General features: G+C 36.3%; 2 protein-coding genes across 6 annotated transcripts in view; one reads left to right on the plus strand and one right to left on the minus strand.

Annotated features, from left to right (window-relative positions):
* Nucleotides 1-383: 383 nt before the first annotated feature.
* Nucleotides 384-26,581, plus strand: ZNF518A (zinc finger protein 518A). Of its 5 annotated transcripts, none has more exons than XM_016219981.2 (6): nucleotides 384-436; nucleotides 2,858-2,943; nucleotides 11,217-11,364; nucleotides 14,034-14,085; nucleotides 14,619-14,747; nucleotides 14,897-21,703. In XM_016219981.2, the coding sequence occupies exon 6, from the start codon at nucleotides 15,022-15,024 to the stop codon at nucleotides 19,465-19,467; it is 4,446 nt and encodes a 1,481-aa protein (XP_016075467.2). In that variant the 5' UTR covers nucleotides 384-436; nucleotides 2,858-2,943; nucleotides 11,217-11,364; nucleotides 14,034-14,085; nucleotides 14,619-14,747; nucleotides 14,897-15,021; the 3' UTR covers nucleotides 19,468-21,703. The 5 variants fall into 5 exon arrangements, 4 of the variants coding, with proteins under 4 accessions (XP_016075467.2, XP_016075469.2, XP_016075468.2 ...); XM_016219983.2 differs by lacking the exon at nucleotides 384-436 and adding an exon at nucleotides 877-917; XR_001603732.2 differs by lacking the exons at nucleotides 384-436; nucleotides 14,897-21,703 and adding an exon at nucleotides 26,079-26,581 and having other exon boundaries at nucleotides 1,213-2,943.
* Nucleotides 24,662-27,066, minus strand: part of BLNK (B cell linker) — a 58,942-nt gene continuing 56,537 nt past the window's right edge. Inside the window, exon 17 of the mRNA XM_016219984.2 lies at nucleotides 24,662-24,986. Coding sequence (XP_016075470.2) covers nucleotides 24,867-24,986 — 120 coding nt within the window. The 3' untranslated portion in view covers nucleotides 24,662-24,866. The remainder of the gene's footprint in view (nucleotides 24,987-27,066) is intronic.

Here is a 27,066-nt window from a genome sequence, read left to right on the forward strand (position 1 = left end):
ATTTGCAAAGCCGGAAATGATTAAAATCTCAGGATTGACACCATTCCCAGGCAGCAGGGGCTTGCCAATAGCACGGTTCCTGCTTCTGGTGTCTACTCTGGAGAGCACTGAGTGGATGCTTAGCTGCCATCCCACTGGGAGTAGGATCTCTCCAGCTACTGGTGAGCCAAAGGGGAGAGTCAGGCACTGCCGTGGCCGGCGCCGGGCAACAGCGCTAATTTGAGAGGTCAGCGGCCAGCCCAGCTAATGGCCTCGTCTCGCAGGGGGAGACGCGGGCCCTGCCGGCCTCCGTCCTCTTCCGCTTGCTCCAGGTGCAGCGCGGATCCATCCGCCGCAGCAGGCGCTTTGGGTAGCGCGGCGGGCGGCTTTCGGCAATACCCGGATGGAAGTGTAATGGCCGCCATCAGGGACTCGCAGGCAATGGGGACCACGACAGGTATTCCCTGTGAGCGGGGCCGCCCAGACCGGTTAGGATGCCGAGACTTCTAGAGGGCCAGCCCGGGGGCAAACGGCGAGTTTGCGGGGCGTCAGGGTCCCCCGAACCGGCTCAGGGATCCGCCTCAAGATAGGAAGCGCCTGTTAAAATAGTCCCGGCCATTCAGTGCTTTCGCCTAACTTGCCCCAAAGTTTTTGTAGGGAAGTTGGTTCTCTCGCCGGCTGCAAGAGTTAACCGTAGGCTGTGCTTGTTTTGCGTGCGGGCGTCTACAACTCGCCACCGCCTCGCAGCGCAGCAGCCGGCGCGGGCGCGGTGCCGTGTGCCTCCGCGCGCCCGAGGGGAGCGGAACCCGGAGGAAGGGGCGGGTCGCGCGGTGTTCGGGACGGAGCGGGGCGCGCGGCGCTCGAAGCACCCACTCGGCGCGTTCCGGGGCTGGTGGAGACGGCACGGGCACCCTCAGGCCGCACCCCTCGAGCTCTAGGTTCGCAGTCCCGCGGCACCCCAACTCGACGGCGTCCCCATTGTGGGTCCAGCCTGTGGTTTCTGAGGTCTTGCCTTGCAGATAAGCTCAGGTCTCCGGCGCGTGTTCTTCCTCCGAGTTGACCAAGGGCGCCCTTCCCTGCAAGCCTCAGTCACACCGGTGGCAGATGCGTTTCTTTGTAACTGGCTTGCTCACGTGTAGGGTCCATTTTGAGTCTCTTCTGAACATGGTGTCTTCATTGTCAAGTAGATGGTCTCTTCCTAGATGCCTGTGGTAATTGAAAATACAGGGTGAATGCAGATGAAGTAGAATGTTGTAACTCTTAAATAGACTAACGGAACAGACATGGTAGCTTTGAAGTTAAAAATGCAAAAGTTAAGGTTCACTTTTCATTTCGGTGTAAAGTTGGAGGCGTTTAGTGTTTGTGAGGTATTTATCGGAAGTTTAAAAATCCCTAGAGAAATAGAGTTAATAGTTAAGGAATTCTTAAGAGTGTTGAACTTTGTACGATTGCCACAATGGTTAAACATGAAAACGCCAAGCTGTACATTAGGGTAGGAATTTCGTGAACTTGAGCAGCTGTGTGTTAGGCCTAGTTTACTGATATTGTTGAATTGGTTTTTATGCAGCCGGAAATCTGATTACTTTGACATTAATATTCTCAGGTTGAATAGATAGACACCATTAAAATCGATTCAGTGAAATACCCTAACATTTTTCAGGGTTTAATTGCTAATCAAGAGAAGTGGATTCATTATCTTTCAGCAAAACTGTATTCTTCTGAAACTCATAAAGACGTTGCATTGTGTTAACATTTTGGGGATGTTACTTTTCATAGGGAGGGTAAGCGGAGAAGACCACGTTAATTTTTGTTAAAATTCTCATAAATAATATGATCCCCTACTCTAGAAAATTGTTAAGAAAAGGGGAGCAAGGGATAAAATATAGATATCTAACAACCTGTTTTGCACAATCAAATTTTTCCTTATTGTTGCCATCAAAGTAAATACAAATATCAATTCAAAGCACTTTATATCTGCTTTTATGGAAGAATTAAAGGACAGCAACCACAAGGAATACCTGCTGTGAACATTGATAACATATGAGCTCTTTAAATGCTTGAGGTTTTTATCATTATTACACTTCAGATCCTATCCTATCCTCTCTGGTAACAATATACTGTGATCTCAAAAGTTTTTATATTTTAAAACATACCAGAGGGAATATATTTTAACATAAATGTACAGTTTGACTTTAAAACCTATTTTACACATGCCCTTTAAAATACTTTTACTGCTTACTTCTCTGTTTGGAACTGTTGTTAACTGAAGCATTCTGTTCTTTAGATCACTTACTACAACTTTTTTTTTTTTAATGATAAGAGACTTGAATCTTGCTCATTTCCTTCAGGTATCCTGCTAAAAGTTTTTTGGCAGAGCACTATGCACAGACGAAAAAATTTATAATAAAGTTGAAATTTTTATTATCTGATCCCAGGTGTGTAGGCTGTGAATTTATCAGTTCCGTATGGGGTATTGGCTTCAAATGGTGAGCATTTTTCATGGGATGTTACATATCAGAAGTGTGTATTAAGAGGGAGCATTGTGGTAGGATGGCTGGGTTGGAATTAGGTCCAGATTTTAGTTCTAGCTTTGTTACTTTGTGCAAGACTCATTTTCCCTGTCTTGTAATAAATGAGGATATTGAATTAGTTTGAATCTAAGCTCCCTTCTAAACTTTGAGTTTTCTGACTTTGTAAATTCATGATGTTGTCAGTGGGCATCAATGATAGGTTGTTTATATAAGTGCAGAGAGGTTTGTTTTTCTGCTAAATTTGTACACATAAGTTGAATATGAAGCATAACTGAATTGAGAGCATAAAAATATTTTACTAATAGGTTTTGCAGTCAAAGTTTTAAAATCTTGGTCTTCATTTCCAGATATCATCTCTTCTTTTGATCACTGTTCCTGATTGTGGCTTTGTCCAGGCATTAAATTGTGTGCCTTTTGTTCCTTGAAGAAAGAGGTATGGTAAAGATTGAAGTACTATATTATATAGTCTATTAAGTAAGTTAATATGTTTTAATCTTGGACAAAATAATATAGTTATGTATATATGAGTTTTCATAGGTTATTTTTGGCTTAAATAAAATAAAATATACATGGTTTTTCATTTTAATATGAGCAGGAAAAAGTAGTTTTTGTTGTTATTGTTTATTATTTAATATTTCATTAGCGATCTATAGATGATTTTTAACTATATTATCCTTTTAAATATAAAGATGGCATTGAGGGCTTTTGGGTAATAAACGATGGAGATAAATTGGTAGGAAGATGTTTTGAAGCTATATAGATGGCCAGAAGAATGTTTGTGGTTTTCTGTAGTGAGCACAAAGTAATGTACCTGAAGAAAAATTGTCTAGTATGATTAATGACTATGTTATGAGTCAGAAAGGGGACTTGGGAATCACTATAGAGTTGTGACTGCTTTCCTAGAGACAATCATCTGAATATCTTTGGGTGGACCAAGAAAAAAAAAACAAACCAGAAAAGAATTTGCCAACAAATCCATGTTATTTTAAGGAAAGCTTTTTAAACTCAGTGGAAAATATTGTACCCTTGTAAAAGAAATACAACAACAACACAAAAACCTGAAACACAAGTGTCTTTAAACATGAGTCTCTTGCTGTTTGTTCCTGTGATACCACAGTGTCATTAAAAAAAAAAAATTACCCCTCACCAAATGCAGTAAGTATACATATAAGTATAACACTAAATTAGGATTAAAATATATGTATGGAACTACTGAAATAGCTGAAGTAGACAGTACTCTCTAAAAATCTTTTAAAAATACTAAGATTATTAAAATGGCAAAATTTTGGTTCTGCGTATTCTTCCTTGCCTTATATTTTTCCATAGCACTTGTCACCTTTGAATATATTATATAATTTACTTTGTTTATTATCTGAATAACCAGTAAAATGTTAGCTCTGTGAGGAGAGGGATCTTTGTCTGTTTTGTTCACTGCTGTCTTCCCAATGCTTAGAACAAAGATTGGCACAGATTTGCTGCTAGCTGCAAGCCCAGCACTATGCTGGATGCTGGTGTTAGAGCAAAGAACATGACAGATGTGGGCCTTATACCTACACAGCTTTTGTTCCAGTGGTAGAGCAGTTAGAAAATAAATGGGCAAATAAATAAAATATTGCCAGAGAAAAAAGTATTACAAAAAAGAAATTCAAGGAGCTAAAATACAGAACATTTTTTTTCTGTTTGAGGAGGGGTTGGTTTATAGGTTGGAGAAGGCCTTTCTGAGGTGGTAACATTTGAGCTGAGACCTAAAAGATGAGAAGGATCTAGCCTTATGAAGAATGGGAAAAAGGCTATTTCAAGTGAGGAGCAGCAGGTGCAAAGGCCGGAGACAAGAAAGATAGGAAAGGAGCATTTGAGGAAGTGAAAGACTATCTTTGGTAGTTTTCTGGAATATGTTTACAGATGGGGAGAGTGGTGTGAGATGAAATTGAAGAGAAAGGTCCCAGACCAGATGTCACTGTTCCTTGCAGGCCTTGACAAAGAGATTACATTTTATTTGAAGTGCCTTGGGAAGCCACTAAGGAGTTTTAAGCAGGGGAAACTCCGATCTATTTATATTAAGATTACTTTTGCCTCTGTGTGGAGAATGGAGCCCCAGAATGATGGTGAGCAAGGGGAAAGCATGGAATGCCACTTAGCAAGACTAGTACTTTAGTCGAAATTAGAGATGATAGTGGGCTAAAATGATGACAGTGGAGATGTAATTTGGAGATAGAATTGACAAGACTTGCTTGTGGATTTATGTGGGAAATAAGAGAAAGAGATATATCAAGAATACTTGCTTGATTTCTGGGTTTGGTAACTGGGTGGATTGTGGTGCCATATACTACGATGGTGAAGCCTGCAGAGTGGAATTTGTTTTATCCATAGAGACTGGGTAATTATAGAGCCAGAGAAAAATTAAACAGAAAACTGAGAGGAAATGCATTACATGTTCTTCCAATCAAGGAGCAATAAATCTTTTGACCCCCCTCCACTGAGCATGTGTTCAAAATCTTAAGTAAATCTGCCTGTCTCCTAAATCACTGCCACAGCAAAATGACAAACAGAAGAAAAAATGAGAGAGAGTTAATCTTTTCCCTTCCCATATTGAATTCAGTGGCCTTTATTTCACTTTGGACACATTATTTCTGATTTCTTTCCTAATGCCTACAAAATAAAAATTTGATTTCTAACTGTGTGTTTGTGTGTGTTTTAAATCAAACTTCATTACAGCAAGAAAAGTTTACATGATCAGTGGTATTTGCTGTAAGGTGACTTAATCTGAAATCACAGGAAGTGAGATATTTGAATTGAAAATAAAAGAATAAATGAATTAAGAATGTCTTAGGTTCCTATGTATCCATCTTGGTTTTTGTGAGGGATAAATGAAAAATATCACATAGAACTTGTCTTTAAGAAGCTTATGAAAGAAGCTTATAAATTATCTTGGGAGGCAACACTTAAAAAAATGAAATGATTTAACTATTAAACAGTGTAAGAAATTGGTGAGCGATGGCTATCCTTTAAATGAGTATTCAGAGAAGGGAGAGATTGGTGTGCTTTATAGAAGGTTTCGTATCCCTAAAGGAGGTAGAGTTAGAAAGGAAGTTTGACTAGTATTGAATTAATATAGAGAGAAGGGACAAAAGGAAACAGTATGAACAAAGGTAAACAAAGGTGTGTGAGTGGGGGGAGCAGAAAGCATCTTATGTTGGGGAATATACATATATACATATAGAGAGGGAGGGAGGGAGAGAGGGGGGAAGCGCAAAGTTACAGAGTGATAAGAAATAAGATTCACCTGAACCAGGAACTGCTTCTGTATTTTAATTTTCCGTATAATTCTCTTTATAATACTCTTTCATAATTGAACTCCTTCATAATTGTATACTAGTGCCACCTGCATACCTGAATGGTATGTGGCTCGTATGTACATTAGCATTTTGAACATTTCTAGATCTGTACTTATTATATTTGCATAATTAGCTCTTCCTTTCTCTTTCCTGTGTTTAAGTTGCTCATTAGGCTACAGTGATTTGAATGGAGCTGGCTTCCACTGTATATATAAGTTCTATAAAATTTATTCGTTCACTTGTTTAAAATATGGTAGGCATTATGCCCTCAAGTAAACTTTGAAGAAACTTCAAACAGTTACATTAAAAAAAAAAGCCCAAATGTTTGTACCAAATCATGAAAAGATAATGGTTATCTTGAAAGCACTAAAATAGGTTCTGCTTTGAAAAAAAGAGTTTTAGGTTTTTTGTGCGTTTTAGATTCCTTTTAGGCAGAACCTTATATTTTTCATTAAGCTTTTACTGCTGCATGCTGCTCTTGTTCTGTATCCATTTATATATTCATATGACCATTTTTCATTCAGTTATCTCTGCAGAAAAAATTGATGACTCAAGGAATGCAATAGTTATAAAAATAATGACTAATTATATTAGTTTTCCTATATATGTATTGTGACTAGTTAAATTACAGAGCTACTGTGCTGAGTCACAAATAGGGCTAAGCTAAAATCAGAGTTTTTAGTTCTTTGTGTAGTGTTTAAGCAACTAAAATGTAGTGAATAAGCCATAGCTTCCTTTTAATACCATTTCACTAAAACTAAAGAATATGTTTGCTTTTTAATCTGTTGTAGGAAGCAAACAAAACTCTAGGAATTGTACTTTGTTATTTACTTATTCAAGGCTTCCTTATCCTTGCATTTTACTTTGAGAATTGTCTTTTTAAAATTATGGGTACCTACTGTGCACTCCCAATCTACGCTAACACTGCAGTTCTCTGGAGCCTCAGTCTTTATTTGGATTGTCACTTAGTCCTCCAGTTTTTTCGCTTTCATTTTTACTCTCTCCGTTGTACCTTACTTGCTTTTATAACTTCTCTCTGCTTGAGAACTAACAGTGGTTCCTGGTTATCTTTTATTTCAAGTTCTGATCTGCCCTCTATAGTCTGTTCGCACTTAAGTCCTCATTATACATTCTCTCTTTAATCTAGATCCTGCACTGCCATAGGAGAAAACTGCTTTTCTTCCAGCTTTTTTTGGTTCTGTTTTTCTGGTCTAGGTAGCCTTTGCTCATTACATGTTTAAGTCCCACTGCTTTTTAAAGGATCATCTACTTTTATGTGAAGTAAACACAGTTAACATCGATCTATCAACTTAATGTCTTAAGTAAGAGCCTTTGGTTACAACTAATAGAATTAGTTAAGCTAGTTTAAGATAGTGTAAGCTGAAAAGGGGGAATTATCTAAAGAATACAGGATTTCCTAGAATTCAGAGGCAGGAATACACAGGCAGGCCTCAGTAAAGACTTGTGGTAGTGCCATTACCCTCTTGGTTTCAGTTAGGGTAGCTAGAAGAGCTGATGATTCCCTGTTGCTGTTTTGGTTTGTTTGATTTTTGCTGTGCCATGGTGTCATTCCTTTAAAAAAATTAACGTGTTTTCAGTAGTTTGGAGAATATCTTTCTATACATTTGTGTTTGTTTATATAAAAATACACTCATGGACCTTTCCTTCTGATATAAAAATGAGGAACTTTTCTCCTAATTTAAAAATGTGTTACTTGCCTTAAATTTTTTAAAAACAAAAAAATTCACAATAAATATCTTTCTAAGTAATTTCAGTACATGTACTTCTTTATAATGTTTTCATGTGGATGTTCTATAATCATTTTCCTATTCATGGACATTTAAGTGATACTGATATATATCTATATATTATGCTTTATCTGTAGGTTATAATGTAAAACGTGATTATGGGAGTATACTTAGAAAATGTGAAGGAAATTGATTATTTTGAAGGAAAATATAAATTGCCAAAAGTGACTCAAGCAAACTCGAAGAGCCCAGAAACCATAGAAGAACTTGCAAAGTTGTAAGGCCTAAAATCCACAGAAGTACCAGGCCCATATGGTTTTGTTGGTATAGTCTATGCAGTTTTAAAGAGTGGGCAATTCTCATGTTTAGTGAACTGTTCCAGGGCAGAAGAAATAGCAAAACTGTTAAAGCATCAAAAAAGAAAATTCTAAATAAAATTCTGTCAGAATACAACCAGAACTTTATTGAAAAATGATATGCTTTAGCCATGACCAGGTGGCTCAGTTGGAGCCTTGACCTGTACACTAAATAGGCTGCAGGATCAATTCCCTGTCAGGGCACATACCTAGATTGCAGGTTTGATCCCTGGTCGGGGTCTGTATGGGAGGCAACCTGTTGATGTTTCTCTTTCACATTGATATTTTTCTCTCTCCCTCTCTCCCTCAAAAATCAATGAACATATCCTTGGGTAAAGATTAAAAAAAAAAAGAATGATACACTTAATGCAAAAATTGTTGAACATCATACTTGCTATTCGTTTGTGTAGTATATAGAAAAAATGGATTGATGTTATAATTTTTACTACTTATTCTTTTAATAGTGTACCAAGATCACGAACATATTATTAATTGAATATCATTTATTTTCTATATAAAATACATATAACTTTTTATTTGTATAACAATACTGCATACATAGCTGCTGGTCGGTGCCAGTTCACTTTTTTTTAGATAACATCGTGGCTCACAGATTAATTGTTAAATAAACAGAAAATCACTTCTTATAGCTTGAATTTATAAAGCATGAGTGACATCTAATAGCATAATTCTTCATTCTCTAAGTGTTATGTATGCTATTACCTTTGTTAAAAGCTTTTTTGTAGTGGTGTGATTGGGTACCTGTGTGTTGATATGAGGAGTATGACGTTGAGTATTATCTGTTTTATTTTGGTTTCTTCACCTTTAGTGTCAACATTCATCAGTTTTGAAATTGGCTCAAGTTTACTCTTGAGTCTGTTCAGGAAAAGCTCAGTTTACCACAGAAGTCACTTGCTTTGTTTGAGAATTTCAAAATTTTCATGGCTTCATGCCATTTTTTATAAAGTTTCATAATATTGTGGTCTAGTACAAGGAGATTGTCATTCTTGTTATATCCAAATGTAAGCTATTTGCTTATGCTCTGATAAGGAAGTACAGTATGACAATGTGGAGGCCATAGTGATCCAAGGACGTTTTAAGAAACACTGACCTAAAGATAACCAGTAATCACTGTAAACATTTTTATGTGTGTATGATTCACTTTTTACGTGAGTTTCTATTGGTCCGTGTGTCTGTCTGTTTATCCATCTCTTCTCTGCTTACAGCAATAGTTGTAGCCTGATATATCTACTGTTTGTTTTCTGGTTTTTCACTTAATGGTTCTTGGAGATATCTTCCTGTTAATAAGCGTATGTTTATAATATATTGTAAAAATTGAATAGTAATCCATTGAATGAAAATACTATATTTTTTGATGGACATTTAGTTATTTTTAATTTTGTGATTTTTGTAAACAGTGCTGCAATGAACACCTCTGATTGTTACCCTTAGGAACCTACTCTCTCAGCTGTGTCTGTTACCCCTATTTTAGAGATTTTGTTTTACCCTCTGCAGAGAATAAATCTCCAGACTTCTACTGTGGTGGGGGAACAGCAGTTACCTAGCATGGAATAGGGAGGGGAATCTTAGCATCTAACCAACTCAAGCAGCGTTCTCCAAATTTCTCTTTATTTTAGCTTCCTACTCATTCCCATTTTAGAGTCACTTGGTGCTGCCCCTTCCTAATCCTTTTGAAGATTCAAAGTGTAGAATGGGTTGGTTCTTAGCTTTACCCATTGTCTGCCTGGGATTGTTTTCTTGGGTGTACAAAGTCCTCTACTACTAATTTATCTTTTTTCCAGTGTCTAGAATTTTGTTGCTGTTGTTACCTCTTCTGTTTCCCTTTGTTAACTTTTCTTTAAGGACTTGTTATATTTGTTATGTTGCAAATGTTCTCCTTCTTCAGTCTTTTCTGCTTTTTTTTTTTTTAATTTAGTCAAGCTGAGGAAATTTTTTTTTTTTTAAATATATCTTCATTGATTTCAGAGAGAGGAAGGGAGAGGGAGAGAGAGAGATAGAAATGTCAATGATGAGAGTCATTGATCAGCTGCCTCCTGCACGCCCCCGACTGGGGATCAGGTCTGCAATCCGGGCATGTGCCCTGACCAAGAATCGAACCACAATCTCCTGGATCCCAGGTCGATGCTCAACCGCTGAGCCACATCCGGCTGGGCTTTTCTGCTTTCTTAATTATATTAACAAAATACATTTATTTCTATTTTCTAGGTTTTATTGCTGACAGATTTCTCTGAATTATTTTTTTTTAGGTTTTTCTAATTAAAATTCAATTTTGTTCAGTTACTTTTTTTCAGAAAGAGTATATATGTAGTTTATTCTCTGAATCCTTGCATATCTAAACTTGTATTTTTCCCTCACATATGAGAGTTTACCTGGGTATAGGGTTAATTTTGTTGTTAATTCTTTTCTCTGAGAACTCTGTAAATGTTATTTCATTGTTTCTAGCATATAGAATTGTGAGTAAAATGTCTGGTTAATGTCTGATTAAGGTTGGCGTTGTGGATGAAACTTCGAATACCTTTTTAGGTAACTGTTCCTTTCCACCATTTTTAAAATATATAACATTTCATTTTTATCTTTTAAACTCAAAAATTTTACTAGCATAAGTTGTAGATACTGAGTTTTATATTCTCTTCCCATAATAACCCTGCCAGGCATTTGGGGAGCCTTTGGTTTTGAGAATTCAAGTTTTAAGAAAAACAAACCTCAATGTAATTTTTTCCTCTTTTTTCAAAATCATTATTTCTCCCCCATTTACTTTGCTCTCTCCTTCATGGCAGTATCTCCCCCCTCGTGTATTTTCTCAGGTTTTAATGAGATTCCCAATTATTACTTGATTTAAAAAACAATTTTTTTAAATCTTTGTCCTTTTTCCTTTGTTAACTGCCTGTAGTTAACTGCTCACTGCCGGGTGGGAGGACGGAAGGTGGGCTTAGTGAGCAGTCAGGTTATTTGCACTTTGTTGAGCAACTGCATCCAGAGATGTTTCTGCCTACTTACCTTTTTTGATGGCGTTGGTAGTTGAGATGAATTCTTAGAGAATAAACCAAGATACTCCTTTTTTTTTTTTTTTTTTAAGTTGGATGGAGGGTGGAGGAAAGTTAATGTAATGATTTTCTAACAGTTTAGGGATAATTATTTACTTATGTAGAGAAAGGACAGAAGCCTTAAGCAGAAGGTGATAGCCAGGGATATAGGAAGATGTATCTTCGTTCAGAAATGATTTCTTCTTCACATCTCTCCTAACAGCTGGTGCTGGCAACCCCCAACTCCACTTGGCCTCTGGCCCCAGATCAGGGCTCTGGATTCACCCTCCTCCCCATACCTCAGCTGGAGACTTCCGTTGTTCCGGGGGCCTCCAAGCCCTTTCTTTCAAGCCCTTGCTTTCTCTCTCAAGGTATGTTTAGGGGAGGGAGTGGATGGAACTGTGTTAACTCATTTCCTTACAAAGGGTGTAATAGATAGATACTCATTAAATATTGGTTGAATGTCCCCTAATAGGCCTCTTCTTTAAAAGTGGTGCTTGACAGTTAGTCAACATTTGTTTTCACTCTACTTTCTCTGGACCGTTTCCTACCCAAAAACCTTGCAGTATGTGTATGGAATGTTCTCTAGTTTCTAGCCATTTTGTAGGATTTTCTTATTTGTTTTTGGTTTGTGTTTCAGTGGGTAATTGGGAAAGGAAGGAAATCAAATTGCTTAAGATTCCATCTTTGTGCAGGAAACTTCAGATTGCTTTAAAGGGCCAGTCATACTTTATACAAACTGTGTTGTTTCAAGGCTTGATGAGATAGATGTTGGTCAAGTCTTATGAGGAAACAATGCATATATAGAAGGCAGTAGTTTTAAGTAGAAGATTTAAAATCAGTAATCCTTATTGGTGGAGTAGAGATTAGACTGTAGTGAAAGATCATTAGCTAATAAATTGGAAGATTAAAATTATAGTGAATTTCTCTTTCCTTTTATTATGTAATCTGAAATGTCCCCGACTTTCAGTACATTTCCCCCCATAGGTGGCAACCCTAGTATAATTTGCTACCAGGGTATTATCTTTGATTTCTTCCATGTACTACTATAGGATGAACATAGTTGAAGACAGAATAGATTCTCCAGATTTAAAATTTGAGGGCAAATAACAAATGCAGAACTACCTAAAATACACAAACTCCCCTAGTACTGTATTGTATATCCCATACATTAACTATAAAAAATAATGACATTCAACATTAATTATTTAGCAGTTATCAAATAAGTAAAAGCTAAGTAGATTTCTTAATAACTTGGTTCCTTTTATCAGCTTTGTTTTGCCTGTGAGGCAAGAGCGTGTGCTTTAATAGGTAACCTTTGTGGCATCTCATTTGGCTGCCATGTATCCTACTTAATTATTTTCTATTCTTTGTGTACTGAAAAGGTGAGGTTCCTGGATCATCAACTCTGAATAAGCAATGTATTAATGTATATATCCTGTCTCCACCCTTAGATTGTAAGCTGCAGTAGGGTAAGGACCAAGTTTTTGAGTCTCTCCATGACACTAATCAAAATGCCTCACATTCATAGTAGGTTTTTGTTAGTGTTAGTTGCTTGAGTTCTTTAAAATCATATTTTTACACTGGTTGTCAGACTTTGGGATATGTGTTTTTTTATAAGAAAAATTTTAAGTTGTGTAGATATTTTGAAATGGAATTAATGGTATTTAGAAATATCAAGATCTGTTCATTTTTAGCATTACACATAGTTTTGGACACATGAAATATTGCCATAAAAACAATTTACCTTTTGTAATGAAACTCATGATATGGTCTCCTCTTAATAATATGTAATAGTAGAAAAGCTTGGGTATGGATAATCCAGAATGACCACAATATGATATTACGGCAAATGGAGAAGAACCATTACTAGGTGTGTTTAAATTTCATATGTTTAACCCCACCCTCAGATTCTGTTATGGTGAAAACTCCGTATGTGATTATGATACTTGTCACTGTTGAGAATGTGATAATCTTTAGAGAATCTTCTCAGTTCGTGCGTAGTAACCACTAGATATCATTGAACTTTTTTCCTAGCCATTTATTATATTTCTTTTTAAATTTTCTTTTTATTATTTTTTAAATTCTCACCGAGGATATATTTTCATTGATTCTAGAGAGAGGAAGGGGTGGGAGGGAGAGAGAGAAAGAGAGACACATCAATCGGTTACTTCATGCAGGTGCCCCAACTTAGGGGGATTGAACCCACAACCTGGGTATGTTCCTTGACTGGGAATCGAACCTGGATTGAACCTGGGACCCTTCAGTGCACGGGGTGGTGCTCCAACCAACGGAGCCACACCAGCCAGGGCTCTTTTTCTTTTGAAGAAAAAGCTTTTCATTTCGTAGTTTTAAATAATATAGTAAAAAATTTACAGTAAAAATTTTAATATTTTACTGTATTAGGTATAGTATAAATTCAGTTAACTGGTACCTTTCTAATGAGTTTATTATCAGTTTAGCATATTTATATATATTTGAAGAATATTGAAGAATGTGTTTTTAGATCCAACCAAAAGTATTGTTTGAGAAATATTAAAAGTAACTTTTACTGTTTAAACCAAAGTGACTTCCAATTAGAAGGATTATAAAGGATTTCTAAAACAGTAAAGTTCCTACTTATTTAAATTAACTGAAATTTAAAGCTGAGACCTTTGGATAGACATAGATGAAGCTTAATGTGATTTTTACTTTATTTTCTTTAGTTTACCTAATTTTATCTATTATTTATATATACTTAAGACTACAAAAGTAAGAAAATGTAAATTTTCTAATACACAATTTGATATTTTACCTACTGAACCTTCAGTACTCAGATTCTGATCTCAGCAATAAATTATTGTCATATCTTTTATTACTTTTTTTTTTTTATTCTTCTGAAATTTGAATCATTTTCTTATACATGGTAATTACTTTCAGTAAGGTAACTGCAATTTATTTAGCACTTGGCAGGATACTGTTACACATGTTTTCTCATTTAATCTTACAATAATTTCATGAAAGAGGGGAAGTACTAATTTTTTCATTTTTTATTTTATAGATGAAGAAACTAAGACACAGAAATTGACACTTGTCTAGAATAACATAAACCAGTAAGTGTTTGAATTAATGGAGGCAGATAGTAATGGGTACATTCTGATCTGCCAAGGGCTTTCCTTGCTGCTGTCTGAGTTCTAGGGACAAAAAGCCAAATAGCCACAATGTTAGGCAACCTGAAAGGTAGTAGGTAGACTCTAGGAATACCTCAGGGGAATGTTCTATTCCTTTTCATTTCTTCTGTTTTGTTCTTTTTTTACATGTTAGTAATGATAACTTGAGAAAGCAGATAATGTCATTCTGTTGTAAGATGAATGAAACTTTTATTTTAAACATAAATTATCCCTGAGACACTTAAGAAAGTAGGAAATATGGAGAGAAGTTTGTTGAAATTTTTACATGCTATTAATAGCTATAGGGTCAACTAATAAGCAAGTGAGAAAATTAATGGTACATGTGTGTAATTGGAATGTAAAGTTTTAGGGCTCTCTTTTTAAGATTTAAAAAATCCTGTTTAAAAACTATAGCATCAACTTAATGTAAAAGTCTTAGAGCTTAAGGGTGCTTTTCCAATTGTGGTTTTCTTTAGATGAGGAAACTGAAGTGCAGAGAAGTTGAAGCAAAGCTTGACCAGTGTGACAGAGCAAAGCTGGAAGTAAAGCTTGTATTCCCTGACTTCCGTGTTAGAGTTGTTTCTACTTCAAACTATTGCTTCTTGGTAAGCTGTTCTTAAAGTAATTAACAGATCCTTTATTTTTTAATTTATGTATTTGAGCAACATTCCCAGCTTGTGTCAGAATGAACTTAAAATATGAAGTTTACTGATAACTTTTGTGATGAAAATTTCAACTCTTTGTTTGGTTTTAGGTGAGTTAATGTGGGAAAAATCCTGGTATTTTGAAGATGTCTCAGCATAATATTGTTTCCTGTTTAAATTACAAGTAATTTCAAGAGTTTTCAGGAAAAAAAAATTGGGATTTTGTTGTTAAATCATGCCATCTGAACAGAAACAGTTATTTTTTGATGAAAAACAAGCTACTTTAAAAAAAGATTATGATGTGAAAAATGACATAGTTGATACTGTCAGATCAGTAATTAAACCAAAAATTTTGGAAAGTAACTTTCATTATAAACTGAAAAATGTAAAAATTGATTTGCCGAAGATAAATATTCCAAATGAAGCCCTGTTGAAACATGAAGTTGACAAATACAGAAAATTATTTCAGCATAAACCACAGACTGCAAGGAAATCTATCAATATAAAGACTGTAAGCCGTGTAGAGGAGTGTATGTTGCTCCATAAGTCTGAGAGTGTTGAAGAAGCAGGTATAAAAATGTCTGCAAAAATACTCAGTTTCAACTGTTTAAAATGCCGAGATAGCACTCGATACAGCCCAAATGATTTGCAGAAACACTTTCAAATGTGGCACCATGGTGAATTACCTTCCTATCCTTGTGAAATGTGCAGTTTTTCAGCAAATGACTTCCAGATATTTAAACTACACAGACGAATCCATAGAGGCACTTTAGTAAAATGTGACATTTGTAATGATGAGAATATATATACTTTATTAGACTTGACAAAACATTTTGTATCCACTCATTGTGTAAATGGTAGTTTTCAATGTGAAAAGTGCACATTCTCCACTCTGGATGTTGGCACGTTTGTTCAGCACATTCATAGACACAATGAAATCCATTATAAAAGTGATAAATACCATCATATATATTTTACCAGAGGAGAGATTCAGAAACACCTTCATGTTACATTTCCCTTCACTTGTCAGTATTGTAGCTATGGTGCCACAAGGAGAGAGCACCTTGTAAGACACGTTTTAACTTTACACAAAGAACATTTATATGCGAAAGAAAAACTGGAAAAAGACAAATATGATAAAAGGATGGCACAGACTTCAGTAGGACTTAAGCTAATACTGAAAAGATACAAAATAGGTGCATCTAGGAAGATATTCTGGAAACGTAAGAAAATCAACAATGGAAGTGATCAAAGTATAGAACAAAACACTGAAGTACTTAAAAAAGTGAACAAAACACAGGCTAAATCTGAAGAGCAGAGCCATCTTATTCAAGAACATTTGCATGAAGAAAAGGAAAAACGACTATGCTGTGAGAGTAATGATAAGCCTGCTAAGTCAGAGTCTGAAAAGCCAACTCTTCCGTCCACTAGACAGTATAACAGAGCTGAAGAGCTATCAAATTCTACTTCAGGTGTCTCAAAAAATGCTGTACAAGGACCTACAGTGTTAATGGTGAAAAATAATAGAATAACAGTTCCAGCTAACTATAGTGCTAAGTTTATGGGCTTCAAGATGGTGGATGGTAAACAACATATTGTAATCAAATTGTTGCCTACCATTAAGCAGAATTTATATTCACCATGCTCACAGTCAGCTGTTGCAAAGGACAGAACTGCTAATTTGCAGCTGCAGACTTTGGACACCACTGGGTTTTTAACAAGAGTAACAACTGAGTTAAGTGACACAGTTTACATGAAAGCAGCTACATTTTCATGTTCATCTCCTGTACTTGCAGGGAAAGTAACTTCAGAAAAAGAAATAGCTTTGCTATCTCAAATGAGTAATACGCTTCAAACAGGGAATGATGAAAAAAGGGTATCTTCTTTGCCAACATCATCAGAATTAGTTACGTCATCGGTGAATTTGACCACAAAAGTTGGATCAAGAGATAATGTTGACTTGTTGGGAAGTCGTATTACTCACAGTCTCTCTGAAGTACCAGGTACCATGAAAAGTTCAGATAAAGTCAACTCTACTGCCAAGCCAAATGCATACAACAGTGGAGATATGCATAACTATTGCATTAATTATGTCAACTCTGAAATACCTGTTGAATCTTCCAACCAAGGGTCATTACCTTTTCATAATTACTCAAAAGTGAATAATTCTAATAAGCGTCGTAGGTTTTCAGGAACGATGTGTGAAAGCCCTCAAAGGGAACCATCAAGCAAGACAGTTGTTCAACAACCAATAAGTGAGTCCGTTTTATCACTAGTGAAAAAGGAGAGCGCAAACCCAGATAGCATGTTAGCATCTGTTAGCCTTTTAAATACTAAAGATGAAACTTTAAAACCTCAAGCTGAAATCGAAGAACAGTGTGTCTTAGAAAAAGGGCAGAACACTGATGAACAGAACCTGTACATTAATGAGTATCAGGACTTGGAGAGCGTGACTGAAAAGCCTAATGACGACATTCCCAGTGTCGAGTCACCTTTGATGCCCAGAATCACATCTGTGTTCTCTCTCCAGAGTGAACAGGCATCAGAATTTTTGCCACCTGAAGTAAACCAGTTACTTCAAGATGTATTAAAAACAAAATCTGATATAAAAAAAGACTCTAGTAACACTCCAGATAAAGCCCTGTCACTTCACTGTGACCAGTCATTTCAGAAACATGAGGGAGAAGGCAGAATTATTGAATCTTCAAAAGACTTCCAAGTACAAGGCTTCCCAGTTCCATCTGGTAGTATGGGGATTAATGTGCCTACAAGTGACCTGAATTTAAAATGTAATGGAAAAGAAACACAAATGCTATCAGTGTCACAAGACATGCGAGATTCAGAGAAGACACCTAGAATTTCAAGTATTGGTACATTACTTAAGACTCAGTCAGATGCAATAATAACACAGCAGCTTGTAAAAGACAAACTACGAGCCACTACACAAAATTTAGGTTCTTTGTATGTGCAGAGTCCACTTGTAAATTCAGAACCAAAAAAAGCTATATTTGTTCAGACTGCAAATGGCTTTATTGTACCATTGCACATCGCTAACAAGCCTGGATTACATCTTGTTTCAGGAAAACCACAGGTTAATACACAAGGTGCACCTGCTACTCTTCTTTTAAACAAGAAACCTGGGATGATTTTAACACTTAATAATGGGAAATTTGAAGGTGTTAACACTGTCAAAAGTGAGAGTGCTCAAGCTTGTGGAACTACAACAAAAGAGCCTTGCAGAACACCTCTTTTAAAGGTAGAACCGAACAGTAATTGTCTGACACCTACACTTTGTTCCAGCATTGGCAGTTGTTTGAGCATGAAAAGTAGCTCAGAAAATCCTTTGCCCTTAAAAGGCCCTTACATTATTAAAACACCAGCAAGTTCTTCAGTGAAAGCTGTTCCTACTCCTAATATAATAATATCTGAGCATCAGGGCACTAAGTCAAATAGATTGGATTCAGTAAAACAGCAGAATGAGACTTTTCCAAAACCACCTCTTTTTACCCTTTTGCCTGATGGCAAACAGGCTGTTTTTTTAAAATGTGTGATGCCAAATAAAACTGAGCTGCTTAAGCCTAAATTCGTCCAAAATAATACTTACTATCAAAATATACAGCCAAAGAACCCTGAAGGAACACCACAAAAAATATTGCTGAAAATTTTTAACCCTGTTTTAAATGTGACTGCTGCTAATAATCTCTCAGTAAGCAACTCTGCATCCTCATTGCAGAAAGACAATGTATCATCTAATCAGACTGCAGGAAGAGAGCAGAAAGAGCCTGAATCTTCTAGAGATGCCTTACCCTACTTACTAGATGATATGATGCCAGCAAATGAAATTGTGATAACTTCTACTGCAACATGCCCAGAATCTTCTGAGGAACCAATACGTACCACTGACCGTTCAGAGGGCAGGACATTGAGGTATAAAACAAATTGTACAATTGAGAGGAGCTTTAATAGAAGAAAGACTTCCAAAAAAAATTTTTCAAGAATAAAAACGCGTTTAAGAAGTAAAGATTCTGAAACTGCCAGTGTATCTAGAAACAGAAATTGTAAACGAAAGTGTAGGGATAGTTACCAAGAACCTCCAAGAAAAAAAGCAACATTACATAGAAAGTGTAAAGAAAAGGTTAAGCCTGAAGATGTCCATGAATCATTTGCATTTAGCAGACCTAGGCTTTCAAAAGATTCAGTCAGAACTTTGCGACTTTTCCCCTTTAGTTCCAAACAGCTTGTGAAATGTCCCAGGAGAAACCAACCAGTTGTGGTGTTGAATCATCCGGATGCAGATGTACCAGAAGTAGTAAATGTAATGAAAACGATTTCCAAATTTAATGGACGTGTACTCAAGGTTTCATTGTCAAAGAGAACTATCAATGCTTTACTGAAACCAGTTTGTTGTAACCCTTCTAAAACAACTTATGGTGATTTTTCCAAGAGGCACAAAACATTTAAACCTATTAGTTCTGTGAAAGAAAGATTTGTGCTAAAACTCACACTCAAAAAGACAAGCAAAAACAATTATCAGATTGTGAAAACTACCTCTGAAAATGTTCTGCAGGCTAAATTTAACTGTTGGTTTTGTGGTAGAGTATTTGACAATCAGGATGCTTGGGCTGGTCATGGGCAGAGACATTTAATGGAAGCTACTCGTGATTGGAATATGTTAGAATAATTTAGTGTAGTTACCAAGGGAAAAAAAAGTAAAATTATCTCAGAAGAAAACAGTAGGTTTAATCACCTTAATGCAGACATTCTATTTCAGTATTGTACCTGAAATTAAACATTTAAAAATTGGTTATATTCCATAGAGGAGAAAAAGTTTTGTGTGTGATGTTTGAAAAGGCTTTCACTGCACACATAAGTTTTGAAAGAAATTCATCATAGCACAGATATACCTTGATTTGACTTTTAAAAACTGTGTTCTTGGGAAGTTAAGGCTAAAGAAAATTTTGATAAAAATGTTTTCCCAATTTAGTTCTTCAGTGACTTGGTAATGGCTGACAGCCCCATCCATTCCTTCTCTTCTTCCACCAGCCTTATGAATCTGATAAGTGTAGTTCCTCTGAAGTTGGAGAGCTCTTTCACCATGGAACTGAAGGAGTTTCACATCATTTGTGAGGATATACTAAGAGCTTGGGTAAAGAACTTACTGTACAGCTGCTAAATATAGTTCTTTTGAAGGGTATAGGTTCTTTTGAGAGTACATTTACTTCACTACAGTTACAATTCATAATGCTCAAAAGAGTTTTTGACAATTTTTTTTTCTCATAAGCTGTGTCCCATATCAGATTGTAATACCCTTGCAAGGTGATTTTCTAAATGGCTATCTCAAACATTGCAGTAGATGGGCGGTCTTGAAAGAAGAATTAAACTCTCTTACTCTAGGATGAAGTCCAGTTAAAGAACTTGAACACTTCTGTTGAGTGATTATATTCTCCAGTGATCCCCTTCTATAGAACTATGCTTATTTCATTTAAACTGTCCCCCACGAACCAAATTTTCATTTTTTCTTTGTTGCCATCCCTTTAAAAAGAGTGGTACATAGAAACACTTTCAAGGAAATAGCTTTTCTCAAAAACTAAAAAATTCTACAGAAACAATTATTTTGAAGCGAGATTAGCAAAATGAGTCATATTTTTGTCTCTGTTTAATTACAGTTAGTGTCTCAACATCTCCACATTGGGACAAACCATTTTTTGTTAGCAACTTTTCAGTATGACATACCCAAAGCATATTATTTACTGATTGTTGGCAGTTGAAAGTAAGCATTAATGATGGATCCAATGACGGTGCATAAAACTTCAGGACAGATTCCTATGGGACATGCCCAACAGAGGTAGAGTTTTAAAATGGATATTTTCATGGCAGCGACAGAATCATCAAACTTTTCACCTTGTAAGTTTGGGTCAAGTTTTGTTGGATCATTGGAAAATGGAGTTCTGTTATTGCAAAATTATAGACTATATAATTTTTTGTTACATTGTTACTAAAAGTATTATGACATTTTCATTGATTGAATGAAAACTTCAGGGCTTTTTTTCTGTATATAACAAAGAATTTAAACCTGTACATATTTTTGTAATTTTCAGTCTTGTAAATTTGCACAGAAAGTTTTTGACATAAAAAGTTTATTTTATTTTTTTCAATTTAGTTCTATGCATGCATTAATAAAACTGGTTGTTTAATTTAAAAGGAATATATAAGACTTTACCCATGTTATTTTCTTGGTTTTTATTTCAGATGTAGAATTTTTTGGGGGGGTAAATTCATTTTTCAGGGATTGAACACTATTGTGCCTAAAAGATGTGAAACAGTTTACATATATCAACTGTAACAGTAGGTCCCAAATGGGCCTGTTCCCCAAATAGTTTTATTTTAAAGAAAGCCATACATAGATGCTTCAAGCTAATCTTGCTATGCACATTATACATGTACTGTTTTTGTGCATTTTGTCTACTTTCTTAGTGAAGTATTTTTTGTATAAAACCTGTTAAAATTGTGTTTCTTAAATTGAGCCTAAGAATGGAGTTGATTGGAAATATACAGTATATATTAATAATGTATATGGTGTTTAAAGAATGGTAAGCATTGTTAATTTCTGTAATGAACGTTTTCAATTAAATTTAAGTTTGCGTTTACACAATTTTTCTGCTGTGCTAAAATTGAATGGGAATTTTATTCTTTTGGGAAATAATTTAGATTTTAAAGTTTTTTTATTTTTATTCTAGTGGACTATGCAAAATAAAATGTGTGATTTTTTCCCCCCAAATCACAGGTGAAATTTGAAATTTTGTTTGAGAAGGGTAACACCATAATTTTACTATGGTTGTGCTGGTAAGGAAACCAATAGGGAGGCTTATGCCATTCAGTAACCTAACAGCAATAAAATTGAAATGCTCTTTTGTGGATAGATCTATTAGGGTGCATCACTTTCTGTTAATAGAGAAGAGAAAGAATTATCTCACCAATGTTTGCAGCACTGTAAAAGTACATTTCAAATACCGTGTGATTGCCCTGGCCGGTTTGGCTCAGTGGTTAGACTGTTGGCCCGTGGACTGAAGGGTCCCGGGTTTTCTGGCCAGGGACACATACGTTGGTTGCAGGCTCTGGTCCCCAGGCCGAATGTGGGAGGCAACCAATCGATGTGTCTTTCTCACATCGGTGTTTCTCCTCCCTTCCACTCTCTGAAAAGCAATGGAAAAAAAGCAACCGCCATATGATCTCACTTACATGTGGAATCTAATGAGCAGCATAAATTGACAAAATAGAAACAGAGGCATGGTTACATAGAACAGGCTGACAGCTGTCAGAGGAGAGGTGGTTGGGGGTCTGGATGAAAGAAGGTGAAGGATTAAGCAAAACCCCAAAAAACCCTCATAGACACAGATAACAGTGGTGACAGCCAGAGCTGGAAAAGGGGGTAGGTGGAGGTGGGCACAGGGGGAATAAATGGTGATGGACAGAGACTTTGATTTGGGCAGTGTGCACACAATGCAGTTGTGCAGATGTTTTGTTGAGTTTTACACTTGAAACTTGTGTGGTATTGTGAACCAGTGTCACCCCAATAAATTTAATTAAAAAATACATTTCAGAACAGCCAAACCAGTATAAAAAAATTTAATGTTGAGATACATACTTTTTGCCTTAAAAGTTTTAGAAGCCGTTTAAAAACACTTCATGCCCCAGATACTCTAGTTACTACTTTTTTTGACTTTGTTAACTTAGGTTATTCTGAAGGAGACAAACCTACTTGGAGCTACTTTATTGCCACAGCAGAAAATTAAAAAACAAAACCCTTTATCCTTTCTTTTCTCTCTGCTGAAACTGAGCTAAAGATGCCTTTACAAAACATGATATTCAGTAGTTTGAAGTACTTATTACAACTAGAAGAGCACATTTTATTATTGCAATCTAACTTCTGAGTCAGGAATTTGTTTCATTTCCCCCCTATTTGTCCATTGAAATATGTGCCTCACTATTTGGCATTAACTTAAAAATAAGTTTAATTTTTAAAGAGTTTACCATTTTATCTTAACTAAGCATTCAGTATCACAGAATCAATGTAATAGTTTTGTTTTTTTAAAATATATATTGATTTCAGAGAGAGGAAAGGGGGGAGAGAGAGAGAGAGAGAGAGAGAGAGAGAAAAACATCAATGATGAGAGAGTCATTGATCGAGCCCGCTACCCGGGCATGTGCCCTGACTGGAAATCGAACCCCGATCGCCTGGATCCTAAGTCGACACTCAACTGCTGAGCCACGCCCGGCCGGGCAATGTAATAGTTTTTTAATGAAAAATTTTGATTTTGTTAAGGGGTCAGTGAGGTTTTTCAGTAAAGGGTCAGATAGTAAGTAACTTAGGCTTTTGTAGGCTCTCTGGTCTCTGTCATAACTACTTAATTCTGTCATAATGCAGAAGCAGCCATAGACAATACATTAGTAAATTAATGTGCCTGTGTTTTAATATTTTTTAAAAAATAGGCAGTGGACCAGCTTTAGCCCACCAAGTAGTTTACCAACCTTTGCTGTCTGTCAGAATTTCGCTATTAAGGTGGGATTTTTATTAAAAACAGGCATTTGATACAGTTCTTGTGATGTACACCACTTGTATATAAAGTTACTAATGTCGATGTGTCTTTAAAAGTGAATGAAATGAGATGAATGAATTTAAATGTAATGAAAATGATGACTGGGTAAAGTGGCTGTGAAACTCAGAGGGTACTGGCCAGCTAGAGCTAGTCTGCTGTAAACAGCCTGCTGAGTATTAAACTCACTGGACGCTGTGGGCAGCCTGGAGCCGGTGGGCAGAAAGTTGCCCCACTGAGTGCCAAAGAAACTCACTAGAGGTGTGACCAAGCCGGAGCCTACTGGGTGGCTGAAGGAAATTCAGCATTGGTGAGCGTTGGTGGGCTAGAGCCAGTGAGCAGAAATAGGCCTGAGAGATGGCAGGAAAGCTCAGTGGAGAATGCTCCAGGCCAGAAGACAAGTGACCTGCGAGGTGGCTGAGAAACTCACTAGTGATTGTCACCTGGCTTCCCTAATCCACTGATAGATAAAAACACACTGGAACCAGGAAGGGATATTTATATATATATATATTAAACAGCACCCTTATTGGCTGCTCATAGTCTGCCTCAGTGGTTAACCTCATCTACAAGTCTGTGAGTCAAGCCCCCTTGACCGACACCCAGATTTTGTCAATTGTTATAATTGAGACTCCTGGCTTCTGATAATTGAAGTGCTGCTATCAGTGTGCCAGTGTTTATGAAAATTAGCCCTGGCCAGCAGAGCAGAACCCCCAGGGAATATTTTTTCTATTGATTGTTTTTAGAAAGAGTAGGAGGGAGGTTGGGGGCGGGAGGGAGAGAGAGATATGAGAGAGAGAGATCGATTGGTTGCCTCCTGCATGCACCCTGAGGGAGCCAGAGATCGAAACTACATGCCCTTGACTGGGAATTGAACCCGTGACCCTTCAGTGAGCAGTCCGATGCTCTAACCACTGAGCAACTCTGGCCAGGGCCCACCAGTGGATTTCTCCGTGATGCTCATTCTCCTCTTACCAGTGCATTTTGGATTGCCTTGGCGAACACTCTTGTCCTTTGGAACATAATTCTTTACATAACAAAAATCGTAACCAAGACATCATTGTCAAGCATTGTCACTAGATGTCCTAGTTACGTTAGCGCACCAGTGAGCAGTGTAGTGGCCTAAATTTCCAGCTGCTTTGTTTTATCCAAGATTATGATTATTTTTAAAATAAAGTGTTATTTTCTTACATGACTGAAAATACTTTACACCTGTTTCTTTTAAATAAAAACATTTATTTGGAGAATATTAATAGCATGATTAACTCAGCCTCACCAGATATTAACAGTTCATCAGGTCAGGCAATAGAACAAGTCCATGTGAGTTTCTGGTAAGGAAACGGATGACCACCTCAGTAGCTGCCTCCGTCTTGTATCTTAATACTGGATGATTCATAATCCAAAATATGAAGCTTCGGGACTTTGTCTTAAAAGTAGAAATAGAGCAAATGTCTGAAGTAATGATGTTGAGCTCCTTTTTAAAAATTTATGAAACTTTAACTGCATATTTCAGTCTTGTGGAATCCTTTGTGTTATTCTGACTGTCGATAAGAACCAGGGGACTATGTTGATGATTCTTGATAATTTCAGCAACACTTCCAAAGTACTAGAGCAAGAAAACATAAATGAATTATTCATTGGCATTTATGTTAACTGAGCTTCACTCCTTCCATCTTCTTCCATTTTCTCAAGTTAGTCAAAGTTATTAGGTCCCAGCTGACAGTCTACCAAAAAATAACTAATTTAACAAAGTCTAACCTTCAAGGTGGCAGACCTTGGCCTTCTCTGTATTCAATAAGACTAAAAAAACAGCTGACAGCTTTAATTAGTATGCGTACTTAGAGAAATTGCTTCAATGAGTTATGATGTAATATATTAGTATTGCCTTTTTATTTAGTGTAAAACTGTCACACAGTGAATTTCTCTACATTATTGTTAGGTTGCACAGTCTTAAATACAAGGACTGATGTAATAAATTAACCTTGGAATTTAGTGTCAGGAAAGAGTTATTTCCCAGATTCATGTGTTTGTTTTCTTTTTTGAATAAGGAATTTTTTTATACACCCTTATATTTCCACTTTTGCTTCAGCACCCAGTAAGTTTAGAAGTAAATTAGTACCTAATGGATAATGGAATTTCATGCTGGACTCTTACCATACATATTTATTTTTCCATATATTAATTCCTATTTTCTAGATTTCAAGGTTATATTTTTTCTCCCCTGAAAAATCAGTGTTTTAAATGAAAGGTAAAGTAAATGTAATACAGACCATGAAGTCAAGTGCATTAATTATACAAAAGTGCTATAAGCTCACAATCATCAAGTAAATGCAATTAGAATCACTTTTTAAAAAGTGATGATTGCTTTGCAACAGTGCCATGTATTTAACAATTATCACCAATTGATTTTATTGTCTTAATTTTTTAGATAAAGACAAACATCTGGAATAAAAGTTTTAAAAAGCCTTACTCTGTGGATAGCTTCCAAATATCTATATATTGAATAAAGTATTCAGAATACTGGGCAACTTTTTAAAATGAAATACCAGTTTTCTTTTAGATAATTGGGTGGAGAGGTAAGAAATAGGGACCTTTGAGTATCTTCAGTCTTTATTTCTTACTTTCCCTTTAATTGTTCAGTTCTCTTGCAATTGCCAATGATACTCATAAAGACATTCATTCTGTTTGTTTGGTATAGCATGTTAAACTGATGCAGTTGGAAGTTAAATTGATGGACTAAAGAACTGGAAACGAAATAGCACAACCTCTTTGAAGTGGATTCCAAGGGAAAAGGTGTGTTCTGAACCCAGGAAGCCTAAGAGAGAGTTGCTATACTTACACAAACAAACATCCTTTCCTAGCCCTTGAATATTTCTGCGTATTGCTTGGGGATTTAATGCTTGAAGAAAGGAGCTGAGTTGAAATGTTTGAAGAAGAGAGTGCTCTTGACATATTTTTTTATTTAATTGCATGAAGAATTGAGCATAACTTAGTTGCATTTTCCCTCAGTGCCCTTGTTTTTCCTGTCTAGACTAATCCAGTGTATTCAAGATAGTCGTATATGGACAAACATCTCATTTGATAACTGAAAATCATGATAAATAAAGCAAACAGATATCAGAGCTGTAAACTACTTAATACCGTATATACACAATGCCAAAACAGTTGCATAAAAACATTAAACAGCCTGGCCTGGTGTGGCTCAGTGGTTGAGCATCGGCCTAGGATCCAGGAGATCACAGTTCGATTCCCGGTCAGGGCTCATGCCCAGTTTGTGGGCTTGATCCCCAGTGGGGGGGGGGGGTGCAGGAGGCAGCCAATCAATGACAACATCACTGATGATTCTGTCTACCCCTTCCTTCCTCTCTCTCAAGTCAATAAAGATATATGTTAAAAAAATTCTTAAAAAAAAAAAAGTTAAACAGTTAATTGGTTACTTTTTCTACCTATATACACCCACAGACACAGACTTTTCAAAATATCCTCATGGTTGACATCATGTAACTAAAGTTCTCATTTTCCATTCAGATATTCAGTATATGGAAGAAATAATATTTTTGTTACGGATAATTTAAGTAAGGATTTTAATGGATTCTGTCAGTACTTTCAGATGCCATTATAATAATATACTATTTATTTTGGTATCCATAGGCTGGATATATGGAGAGAGAGATAAAGCTCTGATC

The sequence above is a fragment of the Miniopterus natalensis genome, chromosome 14, assembly GCF_054644295.1.
Source record: "Miniopterus natalensis isolate mMinNat1 chromosome 14, mMinNat1.hap1, whole genome shotgun sequence".
Lineage (NCBI taxonomy): Eukaryota > Metazoa > Chordata > Mammalia > Chiroptera > Miniopteridae > Miniopterus > Miniopterus natalensis.

Coding starts and splice junctions, on each gene's coding strand:
- ZNF518A (XM_016219981.2), top strand. CDS start 15,022: ATGCCATCTGAACAGAAACAGTTATTTTTTGATGAAAAACAAGCTACT.